This window comes from Ovis aries, chromosome 3 (assembly GCF_016772045.2).
Source record: "Ovis aries strain OAR_USU_Benz2616 breed Rambouillet chromosome 3, ARS-UI_Ramb_v3.0, whole genome shotgun sequence".
Classification (NCBI taxonomy): Eukaryota; Metazoa; Chordata; class Mammalia; order Artiodactyla; family Bovidae; genus Ovis; species Ovis aries.
In genome coordinates, this window is record NC_056056.1 from 79,556,340 (window position 1) to 79,576,225 (window position 19,886).

Here is a 19,886-nt window from a genome sequence, read left to right on the forward strand (position 1 = left end):
TTCCATTTATTTCAGTTGCAGCTAAGCATTTAACCTACTTAAAAGCTGAAGGTTTTTTCATTAAAATATAAATGCTTGTTTATCATTCATTCTATGCCACCTCCCCTGCATCCTACAAATCAGTCTATTATGAATGAAGAGATTAGTTAGTTTCAGAGAAAGGAGTAAACAGGAATGGTTTCTGTAAAATCCTTCTAGACATGCAAAGATAAAAGATGGCTTTGCCACACAAAATAACCAGATACAAATAGCTGTTCAGAAGCAGCACACCTAAGGAGTCCTTTAATCAAATATTTAGGTTACCTGCCAAAAAGACCATGATCTCTTCAAAATGCAATGCGGATTAAAGTGTTATCTAACACAAGCAGAAAACTAACCTTGGAGTGGAAGTTTGAAATGTGTTCATCATAATTTTCATGTCTTTGGACAGAGAAACCAGCTTTTTCAGCTAGATTGCAAAACTGGTTTAAAGTATTCCCTCGGCGTGGGGCGAATACCATTGCTTTCCCCTAGAACATTAAAAAGGAAATTCACACATTTTAAAACTGGAAGGCAACCAAACATAACAGACATTGGTCAAAGCATTTAGTGTACAGCTCTCAGGTAGAAAACTCAGTTGTCTTGAGATACCCACAAAGGATGGGCAGACACAGTGAGACTAATTTCCAGGATAGATATACATCAAATAAGAGAAAAATGTCATATTTAAATGTCCAGTGCTATGTTTTATCACCTTCAAACAATGCATGTAATAAATAATATGGGACTCAACATTGGTTTTTTGTACAATACATACCTCTCTTGGGTCCAGTGGTTTAAATCATCAACTAGATTTTAGAATAACAGGTCCAGGGCAGTGCTACCCACCTTGCAACTCCTTAGCAGCTGCCAACACATCCACAACTCAGCTCCAGAGCATGTGGCCACAGATGCCTGTAAATGTTAGTTTATTGTGCCCTGGAAATTCAATACCGAGAAATCCTCCACAGAGACGAGTAACCACAATCCACTTCAGTTCTGCCACCAGCCTTTTCCATGACCATACTGCCAGAGACAGAACTATAGGATCTTGATTTCCAGCTCTCCTGGATCCCTCATAAGGGTCATCATTACGGCAAAGCAGTTCCTCACAGTTATTCAAGTGGTTACTTTTCAAAGAAAGTGGTACAATGAGGGCAAGCAAGCTTTTCTAAGTAAACTGCATAACCCTATCTGATTGTTGTAGCGGGGAGCCTGGAAAGACTTGATCAAAATATATACCAGATTTCAGAAGACCTGAAACTCCACAATGAACATTTACTAACTACTGGCTGCACGTGAATTTTTCTTCTCCCTTTGAGATGTGCACAGAATGACTAAACTTCAGAATCTTCTTCTTCCTTTTATTTGTTTAAAAGATGACTGTATGCCTCTGTTAATTTCAAGATTATACGTTACCTCTATGAAATACCACTTTGGGTTTTGAGAGAATTATGAAAATATATCCCAGTTTCTTTTGAAAGTTGGTTTATCATTCATACCTGCCAACTGTCTATTGAGCATCAGGGACATGGCAGACACTGGGACTGGTGCTCTACGTACATCCTCTCCTTTAGTCTTCAAATGACCCATCAAGATAGGGATTTTCAGCTCCCCTCTATAGGATGCTCAGAAAGGTTAGCTCATTGTCCAAGATGACACATCAGAAAACGACTAGGAACTGACCTGACTCCCAATGCCAACGCTCTTTCCATGATACAACACTCCCTTCTTATTAGTCACAGTGATGGCAATAATAATACAAGCGGCCACTTTGCTAGGTGCTTCACAAGCCTTCCCTCTAATCCCCTCAACAATTTTCTCAACAACCTTGTGCAGTAGACATTACATTTTACAGATGATTAAACATGCTGTAAAGGCTTTGAAGAATATAAGGATAAAATGTGTGGCAGAAAGGGGTTTGGACTTAAAAGGGGATCTCTACCATTAGACAGCAGTGTCACCTTAGGAAAATCAGGAAAAAAAGTCATAGAACTATTAAACTAGGAGACACCTTGGAGATGGCATGAGTCCAGTCTCCTCATTTTTCAGATAAGAAACTCAAGTTATCCTAACTGACTGAGTTTTCACATCCATTAAATGGGAAGAATAAAACCTCCCTTGCCTCCCCCCACCCCCAGCAAGTTGTGAGGATCAAATGAGGCAATGAGTGTGAAAATAATTTCAGAAACAAGTTTATATATGCGGGGGGCACTCTGCAGAAAGAGAGAGGCAGTGGAACTTCCCTCAGCAGAGCTGAGGGGTCCCGAAGAAAAGTGAGCCGCTGTCTGCCAACCCAGCCCCTCTGGCGAGCGAGAGGCAATCAGACACGACAGCAATTCTGTCTAAGCAGTTCTGCTTTATTGTAGTAAGCTCCTGGTTTATATAGGCAAGCAGGGGGGTTTTGCGAGGGACTTTCCATAGTTCTACCAATCAAGTTAAAGGTCAGATTACCACGTGCTTACATCATGACAGGGGTCTATGGTGATCACGCAGTGTCCAGTGCACGGAAATCAAGAGAGCCAATCAAAAATTTTGACAAACAACTTAAGCCGAGCCCTCATCTCTTCCGCCAGGCACCATCTTAGCTCTAAACCACAAAGCTAGCCCTTCTTTTTAAGGTTTCCCATTTAGGGCCCCACATATATAGATGTAAGAAAGACTAGGAGCATCTACATATATAGATCTATAAAGATTCTACCAACTTCCTCTCCTTCTCTTTTCCCCTCATTTAGCTTCAAGAAAATGCACTGATCCACTGTCCTGGACATCAAGAGTGTTTTCATACTGTGTTTACATAGACATGTATACACTCAGTCACATAATTATAGCACTACCAATCATGCCACTACACTTAAGGTTCTGTCAGCTTTTCCAATATTAATTGCTATTTTCAGGCGGTTTTCAAACTTAGCAGCAAAAATTCATTTTGATGTGAAACTAGATATTATACATGGTCTCAGCAGGGGAGCAAAAGTCTCCATAGGGGGGGAAAAAAAGAAGGAGCACTAGTAGGTCATTTTAGTCCTTTCTAAGAGCTGATTGTCATTCTGGATTTTTGAATAATGGAAGTGGTTTTATTTTAAAGTCACCTGCAAAAATTGTCTTACCATTATAATCAAAGAGTTGGTTTTTGACAGCTGTTATCTAAATTATGTATCATAATGTTTAAGACTAAGGGGTTGTGGTTGGGTTGATGTTTGCATTCACAAAACACACCTCTGCCCTCACCCCAGCCCTCTGCTGGTTGGGGTGAGCTGTAAGGGGATTGCAACTGAGCTTGTGTCTCAGCCTACCTGTCCTTCCATACCCACCGCACCTAAAACAGCCACCCTCCCCACCCCCTCTCACTGCTCTAGTTGTATCCTTAGCCCTCATCACTACTGACACACATCACATCCTTATTTGTTATTGCCTTTCTCCTCTGGCTAGAATGTATACTCCAGGAAAATGGGATCTTCTAATGTTTTATTCACTATATTTTCTCAGTGCCTAGCACAGAAGAGACGATCAATATTTGTTGAAAGAATAAACTAAATCCAGACGTTGAATAATCTGAAAAATACAAGTCTCTGGGAATTCGAAGGCCACATTCTAACGTTCATTCTTTAGAAAAGATTTTCTCCAAGAAGCTTTTACAGAGTCAGTGGCTCTAATGGGATTTCAGAGGGCAGCTTTCTGTGCACAATATTGTCCGCACAAGAAAGAGAAAGAGCAAGCAGTAGTTTTAATCTCTAATTACTCAGTTCTGAGTTTCAAAATGTTTTCTTTTTCATTTCGTTGAATGCAGACACCTTTGAGATGTGGATTAATATTTAGGAGGGACAATAGGACATCATCCATTCATTCAATAGCATCCACTGTTTGCCCTACTGAGTGCCAGCCTCTCCCCAATAATGAATGGTTTCAGAAGCCCGCCCCCTACCATATCCCCAGTGCAGCAGGACACTTTGTTACAGTCAGTGGAATATGCCTCACGATTTAGGCTCCAAAAATCAAACCAAGAAAAAGAACATAGATTTCAAATTAGCCCATTACTTTAGAAAAATTATTTTCAATTTACCAAAGCACAACTTTCTAAGCATTCACAGTCACAGAATCATTTTAAACTCTGATTGAACACTCAATTGAATGTAAAATTTAGACTGATGCACAGAAATTTGAGAGAATTCATTTATCCCTGGAGAGGAGTTCCACAAAACAACAAAGATCTTGTTTACACTGTAAGCTCAGTTCAGTCGCTCAGTCGTGTCCGACTCTTTGCGACCCCACGAATCACAGCACGCCAGGCCTCCCTGTCTATCACCAACTCCCGGAGTTCACTCAGACTCACGGCCATCGAGTCCGTGATGCCATCCAGCCATCTCATCCTGGGTCGTCCCCTTCTCCTCCTGCCCCCAATCCCTCCCAGCATCAGAGTCTTTCCCAAAGAGTCAGCTCTTCGCATGAGGTGGCCAAAGTACTGGAGCTTCAGCTTTAGCATCATTCCTTCCAAGAAATCCCAGGGCCGATCTCTTTCAGAATGGACTGGTTGGATCTCCTTGCAATCCAAGGGACCCTCAAGAGTCTTCTCCAACACCACAGTTCAAAAGCATCAATTCTTCAGCGCTCAGCTTTCTTCACAGTCCAACTCTCACATCCATACATGACCACTGGAAAAACCATAGCCTTGACCAGATGGACCTTAGTCGGCAAAGTAATGTCTCTGCTTTTGCATATGCTGTCTAGGTTGGTCATAACTTTCCTTCCAAGGAGTAAGCGTCTTTTAATTTCATGGCTGCAATCACCATCTGCAGTGATTTTGGAGCCCCCCCAAATAAAGTCTGACACTGTTTCCACTGTTTCCCCATCTATTTCCCATGAAGTGATGGGACCAGATGCCATGATCGTTTTCTGAATGTTGAGCTTTAAGCCAACTTTTTCACTCTCCTCTTTCACTTTCAACAAGAGGCTTTTTAGTTCCTCTTCCCTTTCTGCCATAAGGGTGGTGTCATCTGCATATCTGAGGTGACTGATATTTCTCCCGGCAGTCTTGATTCCAGCTTGTGCTTCTTCCAGCCCAGCGTTTCTCATGATATACTCTGCATGGAAGTTAAATAAGCAGGATGACAATACACTGTAAGCTCAGCTGTTGTTATTCTGCGAGACCAATCTATATTCATAGAGTAAAGGATGTGCACTTCTGGAAAACATGTCTTCTTCAGACTTATTTTGCAAGGAACAGGCTATGCTTTTCCATTTCCAGGCGATCCACTATTAACTATCGGTTGCATGTGTAGGCTTATGTTTATTTTCTAGCCATGTCTTCATCTGGTTTCTGAGATGCTGCCTTCGCCTGCTTCCTCCCCTACATTTCTCTCAGTCAGTCAGTCCCCGACCCTGGCTTCTTTTTATCATCCGCCCTTTCATTGTCAGTAGTCCCCAGGACTCTGTCTACTGTTTCTTTATGTTTTATACAGCTCCAGACAATTGTCCTGAAGTCCACAACTTCCACTATCACTTACGCATTAAAAACTCCCAAGTACATAACTGCAGCAGTCATCACTGTCCAGTTCACATACCTGGATTTTCAGGTGCCTACTAGAGCCCTCCTTGGGGATGTTCTGAAAGTATCTTTAACCCATTCTGTCTAAAATGGAATTCAACAGACGTTGGCCTAAACCTCTACCCTTCCCAGGGCGCTATTCATCCATCTTTCTCTTTCTTTCTCTCTCTCACACACACAGCTGAGTACCTATTAAGTACCAAATACTTCCATACCCTTCACCTTCAAAATGAAATTGGAAATCAGGAAATCGTGATGTTGCCTTTTAAAACTGTTGTATCTTATTTTATCCCCAAGGAGCACTCCAGAAATGTTTGCTGAGTGAACCTCTCAGTGAACACCCATCCAGTTCCCTCTTCTCCACCTTTAAGTCTTCACTGGCTCCTAACTGTACAGTTTTAGGTAGAAGTTGGTTCACGGTGGACCCATGAAGAGCCTTGCTGCTTCAAGCTCTTTCTTATTTCAAAACCAGCTTTTATGCTGGCCAGAGTGATCTTTCTTGGACCCACATCCAACTATATCACTGCTCAAAAACTTTCGATGGCTATTACCCATAAAGTCTAGTCTCTCCAACATCATGTTCTCAGCCTTTCTTAAAGTGGTACCCAAACTAACTCATCTCCCGCCCCTCCCCCAGTATAACAGACACTCCTAAACTCCAACCAGAGCAAACTCCTGCAAACTCAACATGCTATTTCGTTCTCCCCACCTGAGTTCTGTTCTTTCCACCAGGGCTGCTACTTTCTAGTCCCCTTCTACTGAGGCTCAGAATGGCCTTCTTCCTATTCAACCAAAGTCAATATTCCTGCCTCTAAGGAACTCTTCCTCAGGCAATTAGTTATTTTTGTGCTGCATTCCAGTACCTAGACTACTGCACTGCAATTCCTAGGAGTTGTGCATTAATCTTCCCTGCTATACAGTGAGATTCTTTATAGTGCTGGTTATTCTTATTCACACCCCATAGTCCCAGCACAGTGCTAGGCAGAGAGCAGTTGCTCAACAAAGGTTTGTTGACTCAAGACAGAGTTCAGTTCTTTAAAGATCTCACATTCTATGGAAGGTGTCAATTAGAAAGATTCACACAACAAACAAAAAACAGCACCAGGCTCTACATGATTGAGCGCTGGGCTGTTATAAGCCATTTTGCACTGTCCACCGTAGGTCCAGCTATGTGCGCCAGGTCTCCATGACCACATTCTAAATTCCTCAGGGGCAGAGACTCAGCACTGGACATGCTCGATAAACACCTGGGTGGGCTTCCAAAAAGAACTAAGGGATAGGCCCCTGAATTCAGGGTCTTAAAAATCGTCTGGGGATTCTTTGCTCCTACAACTGGAAGAGCCAGGTTTGGCTGAACACAGCTTCTCATCAAAGACAGGGGAAGCTTTGTTGGGCCTCTGACCCAGCAAACAGACAGGAACCCAAAGGTCTTACAGCACCATCTCAGTTCATGCCATTGAACCCACACTCACAAGGCATTTCCCTGAGATAAGCAAAAACAGAGGTTTATACAGAGGGTTGCAGAGATGCTAGATAAAAAAAAAAAAGATGGTAAAATATGTCAGTAAAAAGAAACTGCTTAGGACTTCCCTGGTGGTCCAGTGGGCTCTGTGCTCCCAATGTAGAGGGCCCAGGTTCAGTCCCTGGTCAGGGAACTAGATCCCGTAGGCCCTAGCTAAAAGATCCCATAGGTTGTAACTAAGACCCAGAACAGGAAACAAACAAAAAAAAGAAACTGCTTTTCTAAAATGAGAGTTCATGATTTACTTCATGTAAATGAAGTCAGTCATGTAGTCAGGACTCTAGGAATTTGGCAGTTACTTAGGGCCAGCTTCTAAAGAAGGTTAAATGAGTTTCAGAGGATATTTTTGAATTCTTGACAATGGTGAGCAGTGATAATAAGCTGGAGATCTGTCCATACTGCATCCCCATCCATCTCCTCATGGTGCTGAGTAAATTCACACTGTCCAACTGGCTTGCTTCCCTCCCTGCCCTCAAAGCCATTTCACAGGAATATCAGTAGGTGTCACTTGTTTGTTGTCACTTCTGGACCAAAGTTCAACTTGTAGGCTGCTGTGGCTGTATTTTAAATTACATCTGGGTCCTGTGATATCAGACATGGCTGATGGTCTTTAAGGAACACAGTAATAGGAGCTCAGCTATGACTCATTAGTGACAAGAAGCCTCTCACCAGAGGGAAAGAGGTAGGGGAGGAAAGATACTTGTTGCTTCTTGGAATGAGTAACATTTGCTGATTCCCTGGTGGCTGAGATACTAAAGAATCCACCTATTATGCAGAAGACCTGGGTTTGATCCCTGGGTTGAGGAGATCCCCTGGAGAAGGGAATGGCAGGTCACTCCAGTATTCTTGCCTGGAGAATTCCATGGACAGAGGAGTCCATGGAGTTGCAAAGAATCGGACATGACTGATTGTCTAACACTGTCATTTCTTTTTAAAATCTTTTCTTGTCATCTTTTAAGTCTGCTAGAGAGTTCCTGTAACATTCTGGCAGGGGTCAGATGTTTTTACAGGTTCTCTCAACCAGTAAACAGAAGAAAGTTTCCATCTAGAGCAAGCAATGATCATTTCTTGCTGATATTTGGGGCTTCCTGTAATGACTTTCCAGGCATAGGTGCCTGTCTGCCCAAGGATCCAGGCTTAGCTCTGTGATTTGATACTGCTCCTGGGTCAAGCCAGGTCAAGCCATTCTGGTGGCTAAGCTCTCTCTGGGGGCCTGTACCCCCTCATTTATGACCCCAGTTATAAAAACTGAAAAGCAGGGAAACTCCTCCCCTCCACCTACTTTCTTTGCTTCTGATCCTTTGACTCCAGACAGCAGATTTGCCTTAGCTAGTACTCAAGGAATCACATTCCCCAATAATGGGAGAATCCATTTCTTCACACAGGTTGACACTTGAATCTCCATGTTACAATGGTTTCATCCTGGCTGTCTAGTAGGAATTTCTCTCCCCTCACTTGATGGGGGTGCTTGTAGTAAAAAGTGTCATCTTCATCCAGGTAGACAATCCTCCGGACCTTCTGCAGAGCCTGCAGCAGGCAAGTAGGACATGGGTGCAGGGAGATGCGGCAGGCCTAGTTATGTGTAGACATCATCCAAGTCCAAGTTCAAGAAAAAAAAAATTTTCCTGTTCTGCCAAGCATTTCTCTGAGGACAGTTTTTGAAAACAGCCCTGTGTATTCTATACCCATCATGGCTGGGAAGTCCCTCTAGTTCTTCAAGGCAACAAGACTGAACACATACTCATTCAGAGTCAGTTATGTGCTAAAGCTTCCAATGCATTGACTTGTTTCCTCCTCATTTTACAGATGAGAAACTGAGGCTCTGAGAGATGAATCTAGTAAGTGGCTCAATAGTAAGAACAACTTGGGTTTTGTACACAGACATTTCTGGGTCTATCTATTGATATTTTACCCTTGGAAACTGGGGCCCACCTATGAATTCAAAGTGTTTGGCCAAAGTGCAGCTTTGGCTGAGCACCTTGAGGACTTGTTTCATCTCCACTGAGTTTGCTGAGCCCTTCAATTACTAAGAGCTCAGGGCCCACCAGTGCAGCTGCCCAATTTGTTTCTCTGTGGGCCTCTTACAGTACCTTCAGCCTCTGGGCCACAAAACCATGGAGGAGTGGACTAGGCTCCAGAAACCATTAAAAGCAGCTCTAATTGTCATGGGATAAAGCCTTTAATGTTATCTTGGTCTTGGACTGTGATGTCCACGACACACACACTCAGCGAGGGGCGGGGGGACATCCTTTGGAAGTAGGACAGCAGCCCTGAAGAGGCAAGGAGAAGAGCAGTTTTCCTCCAGGTGCCCCCATGTTCTCGGCACCCTTCCAGCCCCCTGGCACGGGAGACAGAGCTGCTGCGGTTCCCTGCTGAGTCCTTGTAGCCCTTTCTGGGTCCATCTGGGTAAGGTTCCCAGGAGTGCAAAGGGCCTGCCGCCCCACACCTCTCAGTGGAGTGAGATTCCTGGGTGGGAACTTCAGTATGTCCATGTACCGTCCATGACTGGTGGACTCCTTATGGTGGACTCCTGACCTCTTAGGCTGGAAACTTGTCAGTCCAAGCAGTGTTGCAGGACAGGAGGGGCCTAAGTGAGGGCCCCTCCTCTCATTTCTTATGCTGCATTTTGATGTGGGCCCCTTTGTTTTTGTTTTAATTTAAATGTTTAAGAATATTTATTTGTTTACATATTTATGTTTTGGGCTGTGCTGGGTCTTTGTTGCTGCGTGGGTTTTTCTCTAGTTGCGGAGATTGGGGGCTGCTCTCCAGTTGCAATGCACTGGTTTCTCATTGTGGTGGCTTCTCCTGTTGCGGAGCATGGGTTCTAGTGTGCTTAGGCTTCAGTACCTGCAGCTCCTGGGCTCTAGAGCACAGGCTCAATAGTTGTGGCATGTGGACTTAGTTTCTCTGTGGCACATAGGATCTTCATGGGCCAGGGATCAAACCCATGTCTCCTGCACTGGCAAGCGGATTCTTTACCACTGAGCCACTCCGGAAGTCCATGATGCAGGCCCCTTTGATTTGGCTTCCCCAGCTCTACACAGAGCATAAGTAAGCACCATCCACTCTAGGGCTGGGTCTTATCCTCCCAGTTAACGGTGAGCATCTGCTTCAGCAGGAGTGCTGCTGTCCTCTGAGGAGGCTGCTGCGTGGAGCCATACTTCAGACAAGGAGGAGCATCATTCAGAGTTTAATAGAGGGTACAGGAGAGCTACTAGATGCTCCAGTTCAACCTCCATTTAGGTCTATTCATAGCTTGGGCAGTTTTCTATTGTTAATCATGTGAATGATTTACAATAAATCACGTGGATGATTTATAATAGATCCTACGTAAACGTATGACTCCTATGTAAACTATGCAATTCCTTCTTCTGCAGAGCTTCCCTGGTGGCTCAGATGGGAAAGCGTCTGCCTGCAATGCGGGAGACCTGGGTTCAATCCCTGGGTCAGGAAGATTCTCTGGAAAAGGAAATGGCAACCCACTCCAGTACTCTTGCTTGGAAAATTCCATGGATGGAGAAGCCTGGTAGGCTACAGTCCATGGGGTTGCAAACAACTGGACATGAGTGAGCGACTTCACTTTCACTTTCTACGTAAACCAGGCAGATGTGCTACAAAATGGAGTTCAGTTCAGTTCAGTTCAGTCGCTCAGTCGTGTCTGACTCTTTGTGACCCCATGAACCGCAGCACACCAGGCCTCCCTGTCCATCACCAACTTCCGGCGTCCACCCAAACTCATGTCCATTGAGTTGGTGATGCCATCTAACCATCTCATCCTCTGTCCTCTCCTTCTCCTCCTGCCCTCAATCTTTCCCAACATCAGGATCTTTTCAAATGAATCAGCTCTTCACATCAGGTGGCCAAAATATTTGTGTTTCAGCTTCAACATCAGTCCTTCCAATGAACACCCAGGACTGATTTCCTTTAGGATGGACTGGTTGAATCTCCCTGCAGTCCAAGGGACTCTCAAGAGTCTTCTCAAAAACCACAGTTCAAAAGCATCAATTCCCTGGTGGCTCAGAAGTTAAAGCATCTTCCTGGAATATGGGAGGCCTGGGTTCGATCCCTGGGTCAGAAGGAAATGGCAACCCACTCCAGTACTCTTGCCTGGAGAATACCATGGATGGAGGAGCCTAGTGGGCTACAGTCCACGGGGTCACAAAGAGTCGAACATGACTGAGCAACCTCACTTTCACTTTTAGCTTTCTTTATAGTCCAACTCTCACATCCATACATGACCACTTGAAAAAACATAGCCTTGACTAGACAGACCTTTGTTGACAAAGTAACGTCTCTGCTTTTTAAAATGCTGTCTACGTTGGTCATAACTTTCCTTCCAAGGAGTAAGTGTCTTTTACTTTCATGGCTGCAATCACCATCTGCAGTGATTTTGGAGCCCAGAAAAATAAAGTCTGACACTGTTTCCCCATTTATTTGTCATGAAGTGATGGGACCAGATGCCATGATCTTCGTTTTCTGAATGTTGAGCTTTAAGCCAACTTTTTCACTCTCCTCTTTCACTTTCATCAAGAGGCTCTTTAGTTCCTCTTCACTTTCTGCCATAAGGGTGGTATCATCTGCATATCTGAGGTTATTGATATTTCTCCTGGCAATCTTGATTCCAGCTTGTGCTTCTTCCAGCCCAGCGTTTCCCATGATGTACTCTGCATAGAAGTTAAATAAGCAGGGTGACAATATACAGCCTTGATGTACTCCTTTTCCCATTTGGAAATCCAGCAAAATGGATTATTTGTCACAAATAGGCTCTGAAGGAAGTGTTGGTGATGAGTGAAGTACTGTGCATTGTGAGATCCAGGAGTCTTTGAAAGCATTGTGTTTTTGCATGATAGATGTTCCCAGAAGCCTTATATCCAAGAATCTTGGGATCCTTTCTGAAAATCCTGATCTTGCAAATGCTCATGAGAATCACCCAAGGCTAACAGGGAGATGAAGAGGCCCCCAATTCCTTCTTCTGCCCTCAACTTGGGCTGCTCACTCAACCACAACAGCTGTCATCAACGGCTTGGAGTGTGCCCCTTCCTTGCCTCTAGAGCTGCTCCCCACCTCACAGGGGGAATTGAGAAGCCAATTTAATTTAATTGATTACCACTTACAAAGCTGTGGTTACTCCTCTGAGAGGCCTAGTTAAAGTTTCTGAGCTATATAGAGATAACAAAATAAAAAGCACAGTGTAGGGCAAAGGATGATTATCAAATTGCTCTGGGAATCTTCAATGTAGAAAAGATATAAGAGAAAGATTGAAAGGTAGTAGCCGATAAGTCTCACTGAGGTCAGAAGACTGGAGCAAACCTTCTTTTTTAAAAGAAAAGACAAAACTTTAGAAAATACTTCACACATACACACACACACACTATAGTCTTTTCTCAGATAAATGTTGAGTTTCTGTCTTAGGCTACATTAACACTGTTAACCTATTCTAAATTCCTATGGCACAGCAAGAGTCTTACATACTTATAAGATTTTTTTTTTAATGTATGAGCTTTAAACTTGTTTTCTTTCTTTAAATGGATGTATATTAACTCTCCGTTTAGCCTGCAGGACCTCCTAGCTTAGTATAACAGCCCAGCAAAATAAGAGTGGATACAAACTCTGTAATTTACTCACAGGCATAAATGGATATATAAATGTAAAAATGTGCACAATATTTTATGCCATGCTTGGCTTCATTGTGACCTAATGTTTATAATATGTAAATAATGGTTTCCTTTTAAAGCAAAGAACTTTTAATAGATTCATCTGAAGTCCCTTTCTTTAATAGAAACAGAAATAAAAAGAAAAAAAATATTCTTTTGCAATAAATAAATACCCAATGACAAAGGTTACCATTGAAGGGATTTTAAATGACAGAAGTCAACAGAAAACTTTCAATATCATACTCTACTTTAATATGAAGATATTGTTATCAAAGGAAAAGACTCAAGAAATTCTTTGATAAAAATAATCTCACACTATCTTTGAAGCGGTTTCATTTATTTTACTACCCACTGTGTTCCTTATCAGAAGGCCAAGGGTAAGAAGTTCCCTAGTTATGATTAGGAAAGAATCTGATAGATCAGAAGACTCAATTGAAGTTGGACATAATAAGTATTAAAGTATTACATGACATTAATCCTGCCATTCCATTACTCTTTCCATCTTTGTGCACAGACTAATTATTCTGAAGCCAGTGTTCAGGAGAAAATAGAAACATACTTACCCTGGGCTGGAGTAATCTCTTTATTGCATCAACAAGGCTGGCTCTGTACTGGTCCAGAAACAGGCTGACATTGAGAAGAGAGCAGAATCCAGATTAAACTGGGTTTTCAAGTCTAATGATATTAGTGGAGATCAAGGCTAATTACATATGTTTACTCAACACTAAAAGACAGAAATTGTTTCCTTCCATTCAAGTATCTCACTAGAATACAAATAATACAAAAGATACTGTGGCAGGGTTATCCAATCAAAGCCAAGCCATCACGTGATGGGCCACAATTCACACACGACTGGACCATGTGCTAGTGTGCAATGGGTAGTTTTCTAAGCTGCTGTTTGAGGGAGTCATCTGGTGGAGACGAAGCTCTCCCAACACTTGTCTCTGCAAACACGGGTCCTTTGCCCATCGGAGGTGCTGCGAGGCCATCCTTCAAAATCAAACCACTGGTCCTATTACACACTGACCACAGAAAAGACCTCAGGTAAGGATGGTTTTTAGTGACTAGTAACAGCACCAGTCCCTAAAGGTTAGTTCCAACCAGTGAGTTAGGAATAAACAAAGACCAGGGTTAGGCAATGTGTCCCAAAGACCGTGGCAATTCTGGATTCAATATTTGTCGATAACTTGCTATATACTAGGAGCTGCTTCAGGCCATGGAGATAAGCTGTGAATAAGACAAAATTCCCATCCTCAAGGAGCTTCCAGTCTGTATTCACTTCTGTATCACTATCTCTGGCCCAGCTTACACACAGAGAAGGTGCTCAGTGAATAGTTCACTTACTCCCTTACTGGCAGGCCTGGGGGTATGGCTCAGTGGCTGAGAACAGGCTTAGCATGCATGAGACCCTGGGTTCAATCCCCAGTACCTCCATCTTCATATTTTGGTTTTCTGTGGTGGCTCAGACAGTATAGAATCCGCCTGCAATCTGGGAGACCTGGGTTCAATCCCTGGTTTGGGAAGATCCCCTGGAGAAGGGAATGGCAAGCCACTCCAGTATCTTTGCCTGGAGAATTCCATGGACAGAGGAGCCTGGCAGGCTACAGTCCATGGGGTTGCAAAGAGTCAGACATGACTGAGAGACAATCGCTTTCACTTTTCACTTTACTAGCAGATCAACACAGTCTTTGAAATGCAGGGGCCTACGTAGGGTGAGTTTTAATGCCTCTAAAACTGGTTGTACATACTCCTTCACTGGTCTTGCTGCAGAGGAATCAGCATTTAGGCAGGATGTTTCACCAGACCAGGTTCTCTCCTAATTCTCTCACTTAAGATGAGTGGGGAGAGCGGCTTATGAAATATTTCCAAGAAGACAGAACTTGGGATTCACCATGACGTGCTTAGTGGAAGTTTCTTCTATAAAATGCTGCTTTGAGCAATGGAAAAAGAATCCTCTTAAGGTAAACTAGAAATCATCTCTAGAATGCAAACCTATGTATCAGTCAGGATAACCTGATTGTTATATGGGAAAATTTCTTACTGTTCCAGAAAACTATGCATTTAAATCTTAGAGCACAAAATGCGTCTAATTTGAATGCTACAGAAGTTTGTCTTTTAGTCATATTAATTAGTGGTTTATAACCAGTAAGGACCAGAAAGAAAGGAATCGAATTGTATTTAAGTGTTTTGAAATGTTCTCTTCAGGACTTTATACCTTATTCTTTGGTGAGGTAATACTGTCTTGCTGTTGTTGTTTAGTCACTAAGCTGTGTCCGACTCTTTTGCAACCCCATGGACTGTAGCCCACCAGGCTCCAATGTCCATGAGATTTCCTAGTTAAGAATACTGGAGTGGGTTGCCATTTCCTTCTCCAGGGGATTTTCCTGACCCAGGGGTTGAACCCGTGTCTCCTGCTTGGCAGATATATTCTTTACCACTGAGCCCAGGGAAGCAACAACAATACTACCTTAAATGTGAATAATTAAGCATTCTATTTAAATACCTCTATCAGTTACTTGAGTCCACAGGAGGCCTGGCTAGTTGGGATACATAGCACTAAGTAAGACCATTCCTAATTTATACACGTGCATCGTAAGAGTTGGTAAGACTGTTAGAGATAAATAATTAACAACTTAAAAGCTGAGCTGAAAATACAACCTTATATGGGGAAGGGGAGATAAATTAGGAGTTCGGGATTAATATATACATATTATTATATATAACATAGGTGAACAACAAGGACTTAATGTGTCGCACAGGGAATTATACTCTATATCTTGTGATAACCTATGAAAGAGGGAAAGTGTTAGCTGCTCAGTAGTGTCTGACTCTTTGCGAGCCCCATGAAGACAGCCTGCCAGGCTCCTCTGTCCACAGAATTCTCCAGGCAAGAATACTGGAGTGGGTAGCCATTCCCTTCTCCAGGGGATCTTCCTGACTCAGGGATTGAACACAGGTCTCCTGCCTTGCAGGCAGATTCTTTACCATCTTAGTCACCAGAGAGGGCTGTAATAAACTATAATGGAAAAGAATCTGAAAAAAGAATGCATGTATATACACATGCTGCTTCGTTGCTTCAGTCATGTTGGACTCTGCGCCCGCCTATGGACTGTAGCCTGCCAGATACCTGAATCACTTTGCTGTGTACTTGAAACTAAGAAAACATTGTAAATTAACTACACTTCAATAAAAAAACATAGTCTTATAAAATACTATTTCTATTCACTATTGGCAATGGTGAAAAAGATATTAACATCACAGCTCACTAGAAAACGCAGCTTAACACACAGCACACATTCAAAACACAGTTATTTGAAAGCTGATTCTGTCTTCTCCATCACTCCAAGTCAAATTTCCCAAAAGTAATTCTTATAGTTCTTTAATAGGTCTTTATTCTAAGCAAGCTCACCTTTCTAGTTAGCTCTGGTGCAGAATTTATAACACTTTGTAGGATACATCCTATGAGCAATTTCAATGTGCTTTAGTGGGAGTGATATATAATCTCCTGAAAATTCACCCCTTAAATAAGTCCTAATGGGCTCAGAGAACAGCAGTAGCTTAAGTGGATCTATTAAAAAAAGGTTGAGTGGGTCAGTGATTGGGATGGAGATACTCTCCCTTCAGTTACTGATCAAAATACATTGACAATCAGTCTAGTTTGGCCATTAAACACACACACACACACACACACACACACACACACACACACACACACACAGACCCCTCTATATAATTCACTTGTGGAATCAACGCTTGCTTTGTTCCATTGATCTGAATCATAGATTATGCGACAAAGGGAAGGTACCAGGCCATTTTCATTGCCTCCCTTAGAATCAGTCAGGGTTTTCTACACAGCACAGAGCAGCTTCATCTCCTGGCATAGGGAAATTAATTAGTACAGAGAACAAGGAGACATTTCTGCCAGCATTCTCAGAGAAGAAGACCTCTGTGTAATTTTCAAGGTGAAATGTGCTCCAATTCACTGTTTTCGATTTAACTTTCAGCAGACCCAATAGCCTCTCTCAGTCTTTAGCAACTGACCGCTGGGGCAGCCGTATTCTAATCTTGTGTGGCGCCACCCCTTAGGTGCCAGATCTCTGACAATCTGTCCATCTTCTCCAGGACTGAGTTTCCTCAGGTGTGAGGTGAGAGGGCTAAAGATCTTTTCAGGTGGAAAGGTCTATGAGTCGTGATTTTCAACTATCTATGATCAGAGCATCTGGAAGAAAACAAAGAAATCCTAGAGCCTATTTTGAGAAAAACAATTTTTCTTCACAAAACCCAAACTTGTCATCATTTAAAGTAAAAAGGATAGAACATAGAAACGATCCACTGTATACAGCTGGTGTAAAAATGCTGAGAGAGCAAGTGAGGTGATGAACCTTCTGGCATTTCTTCCCAAAGTCTCAGGCTGCAGGCAGGCAGATGTGGTTCACCATCCTACAGACCGAGCTCCATGCGTCCAGCTAAGGGTGGCATTTTAGACTTGCTCTGCCAGCCTTTAGAGAATCCACATGTATGGACCTTTTTTTTTCCTTCAAATTTACAGAATCATTTTTATTTTTGCAGAGATACAATAAACTGGAAAGCCATCAAACACTGAGTGAAATTGTTCATTGGATAAAAAAAACATCTTGCTACCAGACTCTCAGATCATTGTGATTTAACAGAAGTCTGGAAAGGCAGGTTTAAAATTAACAATCACTCGCTATTCTAAACTCAGCAAGGACAGGGGCGGACTGCATTCCAGCAGAAAGGAACTTATATTAAATTCAACATTAAACAAGTCAACCAAGGAACTTAATAGGAGGGTTTTTTTTTTTTCTACACCTGTGGTTAAATATTCTAATATTTTGATGTTTGTCAACAGCATCCTTTTGTGCGTATGGCCGTTACCTTGATTTTTTTTCTTTCTGTTTATTTCAAAGTTGACATTTTACAAGTTACTTAGGAACTGTTGAACCATGAAACTATATTTCATTGTCAAAAATGCTGAATGGTGAAATAATGACTAGCGTTCAGTGTGCCTCTTTATTTTATAATCTAGTTGAGCTACTAAATTTAGATGTGAACTAAGAGACTGTCTCTTCTGGGAAATAAGTTATTCCCCCCATTGCCTACAGGTTTATGAATGTTTGAATGTAAATATATGAATATATGAATGATTTAAGAACATAAACATATCACTACTCGTAATCATGTGCATTTTACTTGAACCACAATGTAGGTTTGGAATAGGTTTGTGAATAGAGCTTGTTTTCATGTAAATGGGATCAAGCGGTACCACTGGTTAGCTATTCAGGGAATCAGACAATACCACCCTTGCTGGAAGTGCTTCAGTAAGAATTTAATCCATGTACCTAATATTTGAACTCCAACTCTTGCTTCATATTCCTGTGGCCTAATCCAGATCTCATTGACTGACAATGACTCGAGGATGGTGTGAGACTTAACGTCATCTATTTATGTGTGGCACCTATTTCTGGCACCGACTATTTCAGGTTTCATCTTAGAGGTAGTGACTAAAGAGAGCTTTCTTTTCCTCTTGTGACATTCTTCAAAAAAAAAAAAAAGGCAGCCTGGTCTGCCTGCCTGCCTGTCCCTAGAAGCAGCATCTGTGTAATAACTCTGACAGAGAAACATCAACCCTACAAGACATAAAGAACTCCTGCAGTCCTGGGCTTCCCTGCTATAGGCACAACATGTATATTATGGGCATCACTGTACTTTTTAAGTTTCTAAACAGCATACCCATCTCTGTGAGTATGAAGACAGACCACTTCCAAAGCATTTCTCTTGGAAATAATATCAGCATCGCAGTGAGAGCAGCTTAATGTTTCACATTTACAAATGGGAAATTATAAACAGTCTGACATTCCAGCACTGACGACACCAGGAGGGAAAAAAAAAACAATTCATGCATATAAAAAAAACCATTTATAAAATGAAACTTGGTGTATTTGGTTCATCTGAATACATAAATTCTCAATAGTTACTAGCTGTGTGTATATGTATATGGTATGAGTGTGTATGTATGTATGTATGTATTACATCATATTATTATGTTGTGTATTTGGAATGAAAGCCTTAACTGAATATGTATTATGTATGTTGGTTATACAGGATCCTGTTGTTGGCTAGGGGAAAAAAGACTATTTTTCAAACATGTTGTGTGGCTATTTTTAACCTGAGAACATTAATCAGAAAAGAGCTTGAATCTTACTTCCTCTGCTTGTCTCTCTGGTACAAATGGGATGACATGGTGTGAGTGTCATAACACAAGGTATGACAAAGCCAGGCTGTTTTGATATTTGTGCAAAGGACACATTTAACTTGAAATCTCTTGGCTAGACCTGACTTTCCCCACATAATCAGAGCCCATCAGTGGGTGACCCTCATCTAAATCTCCAAGAAGATCCTGCCCTCCTTCCCTCTCTCCGCTGCTCTCTGATCTGACTTTCATACTTAATCTGATCTAATCCTGCCAGCATTATCTTCATCTGTGCAATGAAACCTGGAGGATCCTTTCTCATATTTCGTGAGGAAAGGCATTTACTAAATTACTTGCTCAAATCATATGGTGAGGTTTTAGCTCCTTATTTTTGATTAGATGAGGGCTGTAGTATTGAGACACAATATCAATGATTAGTCAGAAATCTGGCTCTCCCTTTTTCTGGAAAAAGGCTTTCTGAAATTGGGTGCAGAGAGACTAAAATGGCCATGAAAAACTCAACTAAGAATGGAAGAAAATATTTAATTTTTACTGAGAAGTGTTTTTCTGGAGAAAACAGAAAACAAATCTAATTTCAGGGACTTAGGCAGAAAGTTTACCCACTAAAAATCTTATTAAATAATAATAATTTTAAATAAAAACGTCCTGGAGATTACATTCCATTCATTCAACTCTCACATAAGGAAAATCTTCTCTAGGTTATGGATCTTGTGTTTGGGTTTATCAATAGAAGAGAACTCCTTTAGAATCAGAACTTGTGTTTTCAAATTCATAGTGTCATTTTAAAAATCTTTAGAAAACTACAAATAAGATCTTACTCTTAACAGGAAATATTGTGAATTGTCATGTTTCTCATATGCTGAAATAATTATTCAACACAGGCAGAAAATACATAAGATTAGTTGAAATCATTAT

The 19,886-nt window shown here is 41.8% G+C and overlaps 1 protein-coding gene across 1 annotated transcript in view; it reads right to left on the reverse strand.

Moving 5' to 3' along the window:
* CAMKMT (calmodulin-lysine N-methyltransferase) overlaps positions 1–19,886 on the reverse strand; it is a 416,752-nt gene that overhangs the window by 6,181 nt on the left and 390,685 nt on the right. The window contains exons 9-10 of the mRNA XM_027966883.3: positions 13,303–13,366; positions 378–509 (exon numbers count right to left, since the gene is read on the reverse strand). Coding sequence (XP_027822684.2) covers positions 378–509; positions 13,303–13,366 — 196 coding nt within the window. The remainder of the gene's footprint in view (positions 1–377; positions 510–13,302; positions 13,367–19,886) is intronic.